Source organism: Scyliorhinus canicula, chromosome 5, assembly GCF_902713615.1.
Source record: "Scyliorhinus canicula chromosome 5, sScyCan1.1, whole genome shotgun sequence".
NCBI lineage: Eukaryota > Metazoa > Chordata > Chondrichthyes > Carcharhiniformes > Scyliorhinidae > Scyliorhinus > Scyliorhinus canicula.
The window spans coordinates 4,249,544-4,266,767 of NC_052150.1; the positions used below are offsets into that span (position 1 = coordinate 4,249,544).

At 43.6% G+C, this 17,224-nt stretch overlaps 1 protein-coding gene across 6 annotated transcripts in view; it reads right to left on the reverse strand.

The window, feature by feature from the left end:
* LOC119965742 (cadherin-12-like) overlaps window positions 1–17,224 on the reverse strand; it is a 722,197-nt gene that overhangs the window by 204,811 nt on the left and 500,162 nt on the right. For all 6 annotated transcript variants that reach the window (XM_038796516.1, XM_038796515.1, XM_038796521.1 and 3 more), the window contains one exon: window positions 14,285–14,452. In XM_038796516.1, coding sequence (XP_038652444.1) covers window positions 14,285–14,452 — 168 coding nt within the window. The remainder of the gene's footprint in view (window positions 1–14,284; window positions 14,453–17,224) is intronic.

Here is a 17,224-nt window from a genome sequence, read left to right on the forward strand (position 1 = left end):
CACTTAGGGCAAAATTAAAATGGCCAATCCACCGAACCTGCACATCTTTGGACTGTGGGAGGAAACCGCAGCACCCGGAGGAAACCCACGCACACACGGGGAGAACGTGCAGACTCCGCACAGACACCCAAGCCAGAATCAAACCAGGGTCCCTGGCGCTGTGAGGCAACAGTGCTAACCACTGTGTCACCGTGCCACTGGATGAGATCCAGATTAACATATTTAAGTTAACGGTTCGACAAATTTAAATATGTCGGCTCTGTATTCTCCCAGGGCCCAGGAACTAGCGGCCTTGCCTGGGAGACCTTGCAAGACTCCATTTAGCACTGGTTTCCACAAATTGCCTGTGCCAGGAATCAGGTCCAGGGGTGCCTTGCCTTTAAGGAGTGGGGGTGGGGGGGGGGGGGGGGGGGGGGGGCACGCGCTCGAGGACTCTGTTAAAGCTGGATGCAAAGTAGGTTGGATGCAGTTGGGGGTGGGGTCCGGTGATGGCGGTGGGGTGACTGAGGGGGGGGGGGGGTTGAAAGATCGGGGTGACACTTTCAAAATGACGCTTGCACTGGTGAGCTGGGCTCGTCAGTGCAGGAAATTCTGTAAATGTGGCCTTGACGCATGTTCCCCACAAAGGCAAAAAAAAAACCCCGACAAAATGCCGTTGTGTAGCGGGGTCTTTCTCAGGCGCAGAGAAACACCCTTTTCAACACACCCCTAAACGGGACTCTGTTTCTGTCCCGCTTAATTGCACCCCCCCACGTAATTTATACCCACCTGTCAATCAAAACTATCATGTCCAGAAGCTGATATAAACTGACATTGTAGATTCACAGGAAAAAAAAATCCTGATAGATAACCTTAAAAAGATCAGGGTGGATTTAATTTCCGCTGTGCGTTGTCACTCTCCCACAGAAATCTATGATTTCGTTGTTATGTTGTAGTACGTAAATCAGAGAGCTTTTCCCCTCTGACTGATGATGCAGGTTTTATTCAGAGTTGTTGTGATCAGATCTGGGACGGAGAAATGCAGTGTGAGAAGTTACTGCTTAAACCCTTTGAAAGGCTGTGTTGTAGCAGCTCATGCCTACTCAATCAGTCTTATCACAATGTATCACAAGGGATTGCAGATTAGCATCAATCACAGGATTAAAATGGAATAAAACAGTGGTATCTCATGCTGTTCTGAAGCATTATTTCCTGTTCTTTAGTTAATGAGAGATGTGCTGAGGAAGAGAGGACGGTTTCTACTCGGTGATGCTTGAGCTTAATTCCTCCTGACTGTTTCAGAACAATTTCAGCTTCACCAGACATTAAAAGTACAATGAGACCTGTCACTAATGAAACGTGGGCAATCATGTCGAGAGTACCAAACTAAATCCAGGTTGAAATCGAGAAATATTCATTGTTTCAAAAGTTTGGAGGGTGCCAAATGTTACACCTCAAAATTGAGCAATTAATAATCCAAGTAACTATAAAGCTGCAGGAACATTGCTTCAGATTATAGTAAAGGACAGCACCAAACAATATAGAGACAGATGGCTGCTAATCAAAACCAGTCCACACACACATTTGTGAAGGGCAGGATCTGCTTAAATTGAATTAGATTCTTCACAGAAATGGTTAAACTATAGTGACCATGCTATAACATTTCCATGCAGTTATCCCAACCTCTCAGTATAACTTTAAAGAAAAAGTACAGGAATTATATAATGATCCACGTTTGGAGTTTCTCAGTGGTTTCCAACAAAGTTTATGGCACTCGAGAGATTGGGGGGATTTGCTTTGAATTGTTGACTGGTGGGAAACAGACAGCTGTCATAATATACACATCAGTATATGATGGTGCAGAGACACACACTGACTGACACACTGCAAGACCAATCAACATACAACACAGCAGCCAATCACCAGTTAGGGCACAGTCACTATAAAACCAGAGGGCACTAGTTTTCCCGTTCATTCAGGATGCAGCCTCTGAGACAGACAGAGCCTGCAGTCAGTAGCACAAACATCCACCATGTGCTAGCAGTATAGATTGGTCAGGTTAGGCATAGGTCTTCAATCAATCTAACACAGTGTCGACCCACAGTGCAAGTATGTTTAACAGCTCATAGTTAAATAAAATAGAGTTGTACTTCTATAAGTGTTGGTAACCTGTCTATGTTACTGCTAAGGTGAACGCAGTTTCCACAGGTCGGTGGAGGTTTCAGAGGACCCAGCAGAGAAGGCTCCGAGTCGCTGAGGAGAGACTGTCTCTCTCTCTCTCTCTCTCTTCACCTGTTTACCTGTAAAGATGGCAGCCCCATCACATGACCAATACCAATGTTATCCACCTGGAATAGTTTAGCTGAAGGCCATCGCTATACAATACAGATACTTACTGAGTTCTTCACAATTACTCAGGATTGCCCAGCCCCCATTGTCAGCATTTCAACTCGAAATCATGAAGACTGGTCTTGTGTTTTAGGTTCATCCCCAAACAATAGCAAGTGTAAATTCCACAGATCAGAAGTCATATTGATATTCCCATTCCAGGGCGGAGGCCCCCCACCCAGGGTGATGCAATTCGGAACTTTCTGGAAGCTTCAGATAACCTGTGTTGAATTTGCAATGGTCACCTGACTTCCGGCGGTGATCCTAACAGTATATCACTCTCCATTTCAAATACTGGACAGTTGCAGAATCTTCTGTACCAATACAGAGTCCATCATATTTAAAGTTACGAACAATGGCAATGAAATAGGAGTTGAAATAGTTGTCTTCTGCATCCACCAATTAACTTACATTCCTTCCCTCACCTCCATTCCTAACCCAATTGTTCCTTCGGACTGAGCTAAAGGATTCCCAATCTTGCTACCTTCTATGGTTTTGAGCTCGAGTCCTTTATGCTAAGTAGCATCATAATTAGGTTACGTACTTATAGATTCCATACATTTTTCCACATTTTCCTCCTTGCATTTCAATTTTGTTTGGCACATGTTTCCCTCTTTCCCTGTTTGTCTCCATAAAAGCTTTGAAGATTTTTATCCTCCCCCATAACTGCTCGTCAGCAAGTGGCTGCATCACATCAAACTTTATCGTAAGTACAATTTTCTGCTTCCCTCCCTATATTAAAGCTATTTCCCACACAAATTTGGAGTTACACATTAAATTATTAATTATGCAACTGATGCATGCCACCCCCCAAAAAAAAAGTATGGTGTGAGTCCACTGTACAGTGGTGAGATTTAAACGTGCAACTGTTTATTTCCAACTAGATTTTATCACAAATAGAAAATCCACCCTGTAAACGTTGGACCTGGAATTGTACCACTGCAGTTTCAGCTAACTGAAGTAAAATCCAACACCCAAAGTACAAAGTTACCTTGACACTCATCTCTATAAGACAGAATCCGAACAAAATTATTCAAAATTTGTCTCCTCAAGTAACTGCTACAAGTCAAGGGCACAAGATGAAGACATTAAAGAGGATGAATAGTTGCAAAACAGCACAGCGGTATTCATGCAGTCAAACGACGTGCAGCTTTGCAATAGATCACAGATGTCTAATGGGCCGCACAAAAATACTGGGAGAAATGCATTAAAATCCAAATAGTCTGCGGACGATAAAAATGATCCATCAATTGGCCAGCTTCGACCTCAGATCATCGAGGGGAAATATCAAAATCTGGTGGTGCTCCTAATTGAATCAATTAATACATCAATCCAGCCAATCATTTAAACCGAGAATTAATTAAAATACGTCTCTTTAATTTCAAATTGATTGCAGCAAAAAGTTCAATACACCAAATCGACTGAAACGTACTTTTCATATACATTGCATTAGTTCCTGAACAAATCTGCTATTCTATTCCAGAAAGCATTTGTGATTGAAGTTTCTTTCTGTGACCAATACACATGGTTACCAAGAGAACTGCATGCTTTTTTTGGAAAACAGTTAGTTGCTAATGGCTTCCGATCTGCAATGCAACAAATCTATCGTATGAAGAAAGTTTATGCTACACGGCTGGAGATTGTTAACAGAACACTCTTCCCTGTCAACCTGCAATCACCACAATCAAACTGCAAGCAAAGAGAGGCATTGTCATGAATTAGTCAGCATGACATTTGTAGGATTCAATAGTACTTTCAGTGATTGGTTTTATTGAAGGAGCATAGCATCATATTTTAATAAGCAGTGGTACATATATTAAATAAAGGTGTCAAATGTGGACCTGAATTAAACCAAGACTTTGTGGGGAAGCAAATGCTAGATTTCTTATAACAGAAATATTTATTATTTATAATGCTAATTTAAACAGAACTAGAGATATTTATTCACAATTTTAGCTGCTTGGTGTTACTTAGTGCAGCAGATGTTAATTGCCGAGAAAAACAAATCCCTGAGGGGAAATTGGCTTATTGGCCATACCCTTTTCTGCATTCTGACAAAGAGAACAAAACATACTGGTCTCAGCAGGAAGGAATCTGGTCACACTTCTGGGATTTTGAGAATTAAAAGAAAAAGATTTATCAACAAAGATAAAAGAAAACTTAAGCACACAAGATTAAAGTTACACAGTTAAAATATCTGACTAAACATTCCTCACAAAAGACCTGCTACTTGGTCAGACCACAAGTAAACACCTTCCAGGCAACACTCCCTTATATATTTTAACTATAAAAATCCACTCATATTAACCAAGTCAAAGCTGTTGTCACTTCAGTAAAGGTATACCATAAGACCTTCCAAACTCACTTCCACACTGTGAGGAAATCCAAGAAATCTTCAAAAATAAGGCTGCTTTTCTACAACACATGACTTTTCCGGCTTGATAGGATGGATGATTCAAACGTTGCCTTCTCCTCGTCCTGAACTGTTTCTAGAAGACCTTCCTCACACAGCTAACCCCTAAACTCTCCATAGTAACTCTAAAATACCCTCCTCCCTCTTTAACCTCAGGTCCCATTGTTCTCAGACATCTTTGAAACTCAAATCCTTCCAAGTATTGGCTTTCATATTTCTAATTTGACTTTACTTTCAGATGGATAAAATATAATATACCTTCTTCTGTTTACTTATAGACCTTCTGTAAGATGCAAACTGTTTCCAGTCACCTCTGACTTACCTATGACATTCAAATAAACTCTCAACTTAAATACAAATGCAAATGTCAGATCCAACTGTTTACTTGCTCCCCAAATCCAGCATAATATCTTATTAAAAATACACAAACCCAATAAATACTTCTATCATGTTGTGTCTCAAATCTCCCGGACAACCTGTCTCTAGTATTCTTTCCTTAGATGAATTTAAAAATTTACGCAGATACACAATCTTCTTCACAGGATGACTAAATGTTCCCCAAAAATATAAAAATAACATCTATTCTCACAGCATTCTTGTCAGTGAGAGATTGGGTGCAAATGCGTTATTCAATCAGATAACCTCTTGTTGACGTAGCAGTTTTAGTAACTGTCTACATCAGGCAATGCAAATGCGAGACAGCCAATCGTGGAGTCATTGGCCCACTACCAAACGTGGAAAACGTATGGAAGGAATCATCAATATTACTATCAGGTTTAACTTGCTCACTAATAACCTGCTCATCGATGCCAAGTTGGTTCTGCCCGCCCTGTTCGGCCCCAGACAACAGAACATCGTTGGTCCAATCATCACACAAGAGCTGAATTTCAGTGGTGAGGTGAGAGTGACTGATCTTAACGTCAAAGCGGCATTTGACCAAGTGTGACACCAAAGGGCTCCAATAAATAAGGAATTGGACAAGAAGTCATACCTGTGGCTTGACTGGATGTTAATGTTAAATATAGTTCATTGTAGAGCCTAGTGCTAAGCCTGTACTCTACATAGTTCGTATAGTGGTCAATTGAAGATAAGGTTTACCAACCATCTTGACTCCAGTGGTACACGTGAGTTCGAATCACGAAAAACCCTATCTAAGACCGACAATGATGAGAGCTGACCACCTCGCACAAAGGAAAGCAGTCATAGATTTTGAGGGCTAATCATCTCAGCCACAGGATTTTCCTGCAAAGGTTCCTCAGGGTCGTGTCTTTGGCCAACCACCTCCAGTTGCTTCATCCAGGAACTCCCCCCCTCCCCTCCATAAGGTCAGAGGTGTTTGCTGAAGATTCCACAAAATTTAGTTACATTTGCATGAGGCAATCCACGCAAGAAGACATCAACAACTTTCAGGCGTGGGCTAATAAGTAGCAAGAAACATCCATGCCACACAAGTGCCAGGTAATAATTATTCCCAACAAGGCAGAATCTTTGACATTCTCTTGGTATTTCTGTGATTGACTTCATCAACATCCTTGGGGTCACCACTGCCTGGGAACTCAGCTGGAACTAACGCAGAAATGCTACGGGTCTTAAAGTAGGTCAGAAGTTGATGTACCATTCACGCTTAAATAATAGAGAGGACCATTAACCTCATCATTAATTTGACAGCAAACTTTGGCGTGATAATTCTTTTGCATTGCCATTAGTCAGCTGGAAGTATTTCCTCTCCTCTTGTTGCAAATCATCATCAAACTGCTCTCGCTCCTTGACACAAAATATATTGGTGCCGAGAATAAAATAATTCAGGTCTTAACATTATTCGAACTTGGTGAGTGTTTAGACTGTGGGAAATCGTTACTGCATTTGTTTTTCATCATTCCCTTGTAAACCCAAGGCTTTCAAGAAAAAAAAAACAACTCTTGTGCTGGGCACCAGGGGCTAAAAGTAATTAAAATCCAGTCCAATCATGGAAAATAAATCAGCGATCCAATAGTGAGTTTGGTGAAAGGTATTGTATTAATTGCAGCTTCTGTATGATGTCTCGTCCTGTTAGGTGAAAAACCCTTTGCAACCATTTACATAACTTGAGTACCTATTATATGTGAGGAAATCTTGAAATATTGCGGGGAATTATCTATTGTGCAATATCCACCTTTATTTAAGTGTAGCACATTTGAAATGTGACATTATCACTATTACTTTTTTATTTGCTGTAATTTGCCGGGTTTTTAACATTTCATACAACATACTTATCTCCAGCTGCTCCATTTATTGATGATCTCAGTGACAGTAAATTCACTTCCACATACACTCTTTCCCCACAGCAGAATTTTTTTGTACTCTAACTTTTCCTTCATTTTTTCTCATTCCAGAATTTAAAGCATTCACTTGTGTTAGTTCCTGAGATGTTGGTCACCCTTTAACACATTACCCATCCAGCCGTTTCCCACATTTTTGAGGGCGGATGTTGGACTTCAATGTCAGACTGGCTCCTCTACTTGTTCGATGCATTTCGGACATGTCCCATTGGTTGGAGAAGCATCAACGTTGGTTCCCCCACCACTATCCCTGTACATTTGCCACGGCTTCCAATCCACTCACAACGCATGACCACAAACTCCGAACCCAAATGTTTATGACATCAACATCTTACGTTACATCGAGCTCAGCTTTAAATCCCACTGTTGGAATTATCTCGTGGGTTGCATTTTCTGTTCTGGAGACTAAAAGTACTGCCGCCAACGGAGGCTTGTTCCTGATCTCTGCTGGCACAATTCCCAATGAGATTCCCACCCCCCACTGACTCCCCACCCCCCATCAGAGAGCCCCAACAGAGACACCCCCTCCCCGCAACCCACCCCTCCCACCCTCCCCCTCCACTCCACACAGCACCCCCCCCCCCCCACTTCCCCCCCTTCCCCCCCCCCCCCCTCCCCCACCATCACCAATCAGAGACTCCTGCTTGAAAGTTGAAGAGCAATTCAGGTCGAACGGTGAGAAATCACTGCAACTTCACTTACCCTGTCCTAACATCTGCTGCCAAAGACAGAAGTGTTTAAAGCAGCAGCTGCTACATGTGTCGGAGGCTTTCTCCAAATCCCAGTGCACTTCAAAGGGCTTTAAATCCCATGACAGTGTTTGAAATGCAGATCTTTCATTCAATTTATTTATTTATCGTATGCCCTATGTTTTCCCTGTATGGAACGTTCTGTCTGGACTGTACACTGAACAATACTTTTCACTGTACCATGGTACATACAACAATAAATACAAATTCACATAATAATACATTGCATTAACCAATGATTGACAGTCTTATTACTCCAGAGACAGGTGCTTTATGGATTGTTGATCTATCTTTCCCTTCACGCTTGAATGCATCTCCATTACCCTGCTTTAATGCTAACCAGGGCATTTGTAACACTCTTGCTATGGTTGACAGTTCCTCACCAGATTAAAAGCAGCTAAATGTTGTTATAACCTGCTTACTTACCACTGGCTGGGGACTAATGGCAATCTCACAATCCTTAGGGAGTGTGAGCTTCCCCAATGAGGGAGCAGAGAAATCATGAGCAGAGTCCCTGCATAAGTAGAGTTGGCCAGTATGGAACCAGCTAGAGAAGAGTGAGCAGCAAGAGAGAACTGCTGCTGCTGTTGTATATCTATGTAATTGTAAATAAATGTTATTTCTTTCTATTCTACAAGCTCGTGCTGGATTCTTCGTGGCCCTCACAAAATATGTGAAAACAGGAAGTCAAATAATTTATATTTTGGCGAGGAAGGCCTTCTATTGGACTGTGGAGGGCTTCTCCGTAATGCACAGACCCCCTTGACCCATCGCAGAGTCCACCATGTCAGGGCCATGCTTCAGAATTCCTGCATCAATCCATGCCTGCAGCAATCCTGGCTGAGAGGGCTGGAGGATCACAGGGGGGATGGAAAATCAGGCATCCGGCCTGTTAATCAGATGCAAGTGGGTGCAAATGCCCCATTTGTATGGTGCCTCCAGTGCGGGGCGGACTGGAGCAAGAGAGCAGGATTGGTGCCCGGCGCTGATCCCAATTTTTGGACGATGCTCTATTTTTCCAGGATCAGGCAACACAGCACCCTCCCCCGCATCTTTAAAATCCTCACCCATGCCTTGGTCGCAGGATTAGTAATCCTGTACCCATGATCCGCAGGCACATTCAAATCCCATCACCGCTGTTTTTTAAATTTAAATTCATTAATGAAACAAACCTAAAATGAAATGTTAATATCAGTAATGGTGATTGTGAAAACAATTGGATTGTCATAAAAACCCATGTAGGTTACTGATATAATTGAAGGGTGGCACGGTGGCACAGCGGTTAGCACTGCTGCCTCACAGTGCCAGGGACCCGGGTTCAATTCCAGCCTCTGGTGACTGTGTGCAGTTTGCACGTCCTCCCCGTGTCTGCGTGGGTTTCCTCCGGGTGCCTCGGTTTCCTCCCACAGTCCAAAGATGTGCAGGCTAGGTGGATTGGCCATGTTAAATTGCCCCTTAATGTCCAAACATTAGGTGTGGTTACAGGGATAGGGTAGCAGGGAAAATCTGGGGGAGTGGGCCTGTGTGAGGTACACTTTCGGACGGTCGGTACAGCCTCGATGGGCCGCATGGCCTGGTTCTGCACTGTCGGGATTCTATGAAAGGAAATCTGCCATCCTTATCAATAGTCTTGTTTATGTGCGACTCCAGATGCACAGTAATGATCCACTCTTGACTGCCCTTTGAATTGTCGGTCGGGAGCTAGTACCTTGATTGACATTTGTCCCACCCCACTGTCAACAAATGAGTCCACTGCTTCTTCCGATGTCTTGAGTTAAACCAATACAAATCATGGATCATATTTGGAATGTTCCTGATCTCTAAAGATCAGTAAAAGACAATGAACTACACGGACTAACTAAGCCATGGGGAGGCACTGACTATGTGCAATCTGCAACTTGTCCATCACTTGGAGACATAAAGACTCCTCGGGTGAAAACGTGGTATTATTTATTTTACGAATTTTCCCTGATTGTTTAAAAAGGTTTTTATTAGCGATGGAGCCGCCTTCCTCGTCTGAAAATGAGAGTCTCAACTTTGATAGTGGCATCAGGCACTCAGGTAAGAGAGGTGATTTTGGGTCAGTTTTTAATCACACGCTTCCAAAGCGATCAGTATTCCACAATGGGTAATCAGCCTCAGATCCAGCATTTATCAAAGTCGAGATTCTTGTTTTCAGATGAGAAGGGCATTAAAAAGAAAACCTTCAAAGAATCGAGGTAAATTAATGGAATAAATAATGCAGACAAAATAATCCTCCAATGAGTCTCCGTCTCCAAGTGATGAAAGATTTGAGTACTGACTATAATCAGTAATATCCCATGGCGTCGCTTGTCCATGTTATTGTGTTTTACTGATCCTCGCAGATCAGGAACATTCCATTTGTGGTTGATTAGCGAGACCGATTTAACTGAAGATCATCAGTAAATGAACGGCATGTTTGTCTCCATCTTTAACTCACTGCTAACTTCCTATCATGCACAAGCAAAACGTAAACTCCTATCAATGCCTATAAATTGGTTAATGCCCAAAATGGGCACAGGGATTGTGCTATGCGATTATTCAGTGCCTTTTGAGCAGTGAGCAGGTGGTATGCCAACTTCTTCCTGCCTCTGAATTATAATGGTCACTGCCTGTAGCCAACTGTCCTCACACTCTTCAATGGTTCACTGAGGAAGAGAGCAGGCTCCCAGGATTTTGGACACTGCACTTGAAATCTTTATGGAGGAGATGAAAAGGAGCAGAGATGTCCTGTATCCTCAGAGCTGGCTGGATGCCCCCCAGAAACATAATGGGAAGGTACTGGAAACAGATAGCCATGGGGGTCAATGCCAGGAGTACAACACAAGGACCTGGATGCAGTACTGGAAGAAGTTCAATGACGTCACAGGAGTGCTTAAGATCTACAAATGCATCTTCAAGTGCCATCTTCGACCAACAGTACCACTAACCCCATCCACTGCTCAGAACATCATAATTCCCATCACTCACCGACCGGCAATAGCTAACATTCAAAACTCATACATAACATTCAGATGCTTCACCTGACCGTTGCACATTTAGTATTGGTGCAACCTTCAGACTGGCATCTCACAACGTGCACACACCACCTGCCATTCAGCCAAGACAACCCCACCACCCAAACAGGTAATCTATGACAATCGCATTCCCCTTTCTTAGAGGAGAGCGTGACACTGCACTGCAGCAGAGGCAACAGGGTCTAAGATGGTAGCTGTGGATGGGGGTGAGGGTGGAGGTGGGGAGGTAGGGATGAAGGAGCTTGGCCTCTTGTACTAATCGCACATGGAGGATACTGTGCTGGCCATTATTGCAAGAATCATTGCTGAGACAGTGACCAGTACAGGTTTGAAGTCATTGAAGACGATGGCATCCACATACTTAATCCTCCTTCTCTCATCCCACTGATTTACAAATTGCAGATGATGCATGCACTCACTTCTTACTTTCTCCCCTTCTCACAGCTTTATGCCTCTCCCTTTCCATTTCACATGCCTAAGAACTGCAGCGTGCTCAGGCACTGGAGCAAGAGCAAGAAGACAATAAAAATGAAAATGCACCATCACTCAATTTCACATTGTGGCCATCAGCTCAGATACCAAAACTGCACACGATTTAGAGGATAAGATCAAGGCAGGGAATCTGCCACTGCTGACACATTGAGCACAGGTACATGGTCTTCAGGATTGAATGATGAGTGAGGGGACCAGCTGGCCAGGGGATGAGCTTGAACTCTGGCGCTGCTGCAAAGGACTCAGGTGAGGATTTTAATCAGTGAGACCACACAAAAAGGCTAATGTGTATACACACTCAAAAGCTCAGCCCACCAAAAAGCCTTCATTCAACGTTAAGGAACTTGGAGGGGCCCAGCACCACTTGGCATAGGGCTTTGGGCGGCACGGTGGCACAGTAGTTAGTGCTGCTCCCTCATGGCTCCGGGGTCCCAATTCCAGCCTTGGTGACTGTGCAGAGTTTGCACTTTCTCCCTGTGTCTGTGTGGGTTTCCTCCGGGTGCTCTGGTTTCCTCCTACTGTCCAAGGATGTGCAGGTTAGGTGGAATGGCCATGATCAATTACTCTGAGTATCCAAAATGTTAGGTGAGGTTACGGGATAGGGTGGAAGGGTTGGCTTAGGTTGGGTGCTCTTTCCAAGGGCAGGTGCTAGCTCAATGGGCCCAATGGCCTCCTTCTGCACTGTAAATTCTATGATGCTATGAACATTTGGTGCTCGTTCTTCCCCACATGTAATGAATAGATAACCCTATTCACACACCTGTGGAGCCAACCATGATGCAGTTTCTTATGGCTGATTTTCTCAGCTTCCATTCTGACACAAACAGCAGCCGCCTAATGTCCGGTTTGCAGTAGACCCTCACACTGCTGTTATGCACTCTCAGCTGATTCAGTGGAAACTCAGCAATTTTTCATCTTTGCGGCAGATCCCAATGTACAAAGAGGCTTGCAGGGTATCACAACATTCCTGTAGTCCATTCGCAAACAGATCTACTCTGTAAAAACCTTCTGCGCACTTGGCCTCCTGTTGAGAGCCCTTCTCTCCCCACCTCCTCCTTCCTCTTCCAGCAGCGTGACCTGCTCTGCATGACCTCTGCTCATTCTCCCAGTCATGTTCAACTTCCAAATAAAACCCAACCAAGCCGCCATTGTCTGGCAACAACGGCACAAACATTAAATCACCAAAATGTTAATTAAGCAGCTGCCGGGTCCCCGCTGTAAATACGGAAACTTTTAGCAAGTGTGGAAAAGTAGCCAAAATACTAACAATTGTAACAACAGCCATTAGAATTAATTCAGTAACTAATCTGCAAGGTGCTGAAGATTGTTTTAAATGTTGCTTATGGCGGGTCCTTCACGACACTAAACATATGTTCAGCTATTGGAGAGTATGAAAGGGCAGAGGCTGGAACACGGAGCTCCAATGGCGGTGCTGGTGTCAAATCAGAGTTTGATTAATATTATGATCTGCTTGCTCTCCATACTCCTGATAGATATTAGGGGCCTCACGGTAGCATGGTGGTTAGCATCAATGCTTCACAGCTCCAGGGTCCCAGGTTCGATTCCCGGCTGGGTCACTGTCTGTGTGGAGTCTGCACGTCCTCCCCGTGTGTGCGTGGGTTTCCTCCGGGTGATCCGGTTTCCTCCCACAGTCCAAAGATGTGCGGGTTAGGTGGATTGGCCATGCTAAATTGCCCGTAGTGTAAGGTTAATGGGGGGATTGTTGGGTTACGGGTATACGGGTTACGTGGGTTTAAGTAGGGTGATCATTGCTCGGCACAACATCGAGGGCCGAAGGGCCTGTTCTGTGCTGTACTGTTCTATGTTCTATGTTCTATATTAGCTCGTGTGCACTCACCCCTTTATGAATATGGAATCTGCCTCTCTTATTTCAAAAGTGCGCTTGCAAACTGTGCATACCAGTTTACAACCTTAATAGGTGTTGTGTCGCCCCCAAAACAGGTTCTACCAAGTCCAATTTAACCCCCCTGATGCCTCGGTCTATTTCGTTCAGCTGCAGAGTCACGACCAATAAACCGCAAAGTCATAAGTCAAATATAAATTTCATAAACTTCTTTAGTTAAAGACAGCTAACCAGATTCCAGGGGTAGAATCATAAAATCCCTACATTGCAGAAGGATGCCCAATCCCCCACCATATCCCTTAACCCAATGCAAAATGTGTGAACTAAAACAGTAATGCGTTTTTCAAATCTAATCAAATGAATTGGAAGGCAGTTTATCGTGTTCCTAGATGCACAGCATGTCTGTATTTGTTTCCCTCTGCAAGCAATAAATGTCATCCCATCACAAGTCCACTTTCTAACCTACAAACCGCAGCACAGATATTTTGAGAATTTCCAGAGCAGCGTGACCCATGAAAGGCTGACAATGCCTCCTCAATAGAAATACATTTGCAACTCAAATCAAAAGAAGCGGGGCTGGATTCTGCAGTCTCCCAGCCGTGTTTTTCTCGCCGGCATCGCGTTCGCTGGGGGGGGGGGGGGGAGTCTCCCTTCGCTCCGGCAGAGGACCCCTGCCCAGGATTTCCCATCGAAGCCACTCCACACTGTCGGGACATCCACGGCCTGGGGTGTGCTGCCCGCGGGAAAAGAGAATTCCAGTGCCCGTAGAATTCCGTCCCCAGTGTCAATTTTACCTCGGACAACAAACCTTAACTAACGAGCCCGTGTTGGTGGAACAAACATGAAGAAAAATGGCCCGATGGCAAGCTTCACAAATAAACACACATCACCCCTAAATCTACATAGATTTAGAAAAGCTGCCAGAGGTCATTGGTCAACTGGTTGCCAACTGCTTTCTATTTTCTGTGTCGCTAAAGCGTACATCATAGTTCAAACATTTGAATGCACATTGTGAGCTGATGGAAGGAAGCAGGAGAACTTACTTTTGGCAAACCTTGGTGGGTTGTCATTGACATCAGTGAGAGTAATATTGACCGTTGTGGTCCCTGCTAAACCTCCCATTTGTCCACCCATGTCTTTGGCCTGAATGATGACTTGGTATTCCTCTTTCACTTCCCTGTCCATGTTTGATAATGCAGTTCTGATGACACCTAAACACGTAATGGAGTGAGGAGATAAAGTATTTATCATCATCGTGAAGTTTGTGAGTAATGGTACAATCAATACACACACAGGATGGACTCTCAGACTTGCCTTTCAATGTAACATACCACCAACACCGCACTATGGATATTCAATTCCAAAACTATTCCGCCGGCAGGGTGAGTGATGGGAAATCAATGCGAAGGGAATAAACAATTAGTCACCATTTGTAAATTGCAAAGAGGCTACGATTTCAGTGCTGTGATTGTAACATTGCTTCAGTTTTGCTTCACTGACATTGAAAACAACAACAAGAAGTTCTTCTCATGGAATGTCTTTAACCAGGTGACATCTCCGCAGGCACTTCAAACAAAATCTCACACTCGGACACTTTAGGCATCAGCACAATTTAGTCAGAGAGATAGGTTTGAAGGAACGTATTAACGGAGGAGACAGAGATGGAGAGGCAGGGAGGTTTAAACTCCAAAGTTTAGAACCGAGTCAGGTCAAGGCACAGCTACCAATGATGGAGCCAAGAGCTTCAAAAAGGGGCAGATTTGGAGGAGCACAGATATCTCCGAGCGTTGCAAGGCTGGAAGAGGAAATAGAGATCGGGAGAGGTTCATGGCCGTGGAGGTATTTGAAAACATGGACAATACTTTCAAAATGATATATATGATGCAATATAAATCTACTCATTAGATTAGGCAGATCACTGATATTTTACCCAAATCTTTCCATCTGGTACCTGGATTTCACTTGACAGCTTACTTTGGATAATCAATAAATGGAGTCGTGCAAACTGAACACTATCTGATGGTGACACATAAAAAATGGGCCTTCGCCATAATGACTCAATGCACTCCCACAGAATTGTTCATTAACATCAGAAGTAAAAACGCAAGGAGAAGATGAACAGGCGCCTGTGACATTATACTGCCAGATTCTTCAACACAATTCCCAGCCTAAACTGAAGACAGCTCACATACATCTAAATGCAGCTCAATAGAGCACACATCTTGGTCAGTAAGAAAATGTAATAAATGCCATCCCTTGTGAGTTGGGCTCGCTTACATAATATATTTAGCTTCAAGCTCACTAATCTCCCCTTCTGTCCATTAATTACCGCAAGCGCAACCCTGAAAACATGTTATTGTATCAATAAGCCACAAACCAAGTTTCAATTTCTTGATCAATGACTCACTGACATTGTAATTATTGCAAAGACAATGTTTATTTACATTTTCTGAAACATCCTCAAAAGGAAGAGCACAGTTATTTTCATATTCCTCGGGTTAAAAACACTTTCAGATTTTTCCACCTTGTTAAATGAGGTGTTCATGTGGCCAATTGGAACCTACTGTCTGGCCCAGGAAGTGATAGATGGAATGGTGGATGCGATGTGAAAAATGTTCCCATGGCAAAGTTGTGTTACTGACGCATGAACATTCTGGGGGTGAAATTGGTCTGTGCCAATGTGAAACAGGCTCGGAACGACCCTGCAATCTGTTGTGCACCAGGCACCAGCTTTTATTTTCCATTGACTTGGAAAATAATGCCAAGGTTTTCACTTCCAAGCCGATGATTAGGATTCTAAGATTCTCCAAAAAGAATTTGAACCAGAACCCACAGCATTCTGACTCAGAGGCAAGAAAGTGCTGACCCAGTGAGGCAGAACTGTGCAAAAGTCATTGCTGAAACTGGTGCGAAAGCACTCAGAAAGAAGTTATTACTGTGATCCCCGCAGGAATATGAAAACTATTCCTGTGAGTTATTGTTTGGATTGTCGCAGAATATTTAAAATCTATAACGTGCAGCTTCACTAATTTGTTCAGTTTATTTCTTACATTTTATTATAATCATACATATCATCTTCAAAAACACATTTTGACTTTGCAATTGAGAAATAAGTATTCAAATGATTTCTGAAATGATGTGTATAAATCAGTGACAGCTTCAGCTGAACATCACCCAAATTACTGAAGGGCGTCTTACCGATGTTCTGTTTATATGGACAAGATATCAGGCATTTGTTTTAATCTTCACTGTATGACAGCTGCTCCTGAATCAATCAATGCAGGGCAGTTACGTTTGGAATGTGGTTACTGATTTGCTTTGAGAATCCAGGATCTCATTGGTCATCTACGAGGATGAAGCAATGGCATATTGGTAATGTCGTTGAGCTCACGACCCAGAGGTCCAAGCTACTGCTCTAGAAAGATGGGTGGAGTTTAAATTCAATTACTAAATCTGCAATTAAAAGCTGGTCCATGAAACCATTGCTGATTGTCATAAAAACTCACCAGATTCACTCATATCCTTTAGGGAAGGAAATCTGCCAACTCACCTGATCTGGCCAACTTTGGACTCCAGGCCTATAGCAATGTGGTTGACTCTTAAATGGCCCAGAAAGCCACTTGGTGGTATCAAATTGCCAGTAAGGATGGAATTTCCCAGTCCTTCCCGTTGATGGGATCTTCCAGCCACGCCCAAGTCGACCCCTGTGGCGGCGTTCCCGGCGGCTGAACGGGAGGGAAATGTACATCACCATCGACTTCAGCGGGACCCAAAGATCCTGTCGGCAGTCAATCGTGAGCCGCCTTTGTCATGGGAAGACCCTTGCTAACAGCACTGTGGGTGTACCTACAAGACGTGGACCGCAGCGGTTCAGGAATACAGCTCACCGCCACCACAATAAATGCTGGTCCAGCCAGCGATGCCCGCTTCCTGTCAATGCATTTTTAAAAAATCAGATGAAATGGCACCGTTCCGGAATGTTC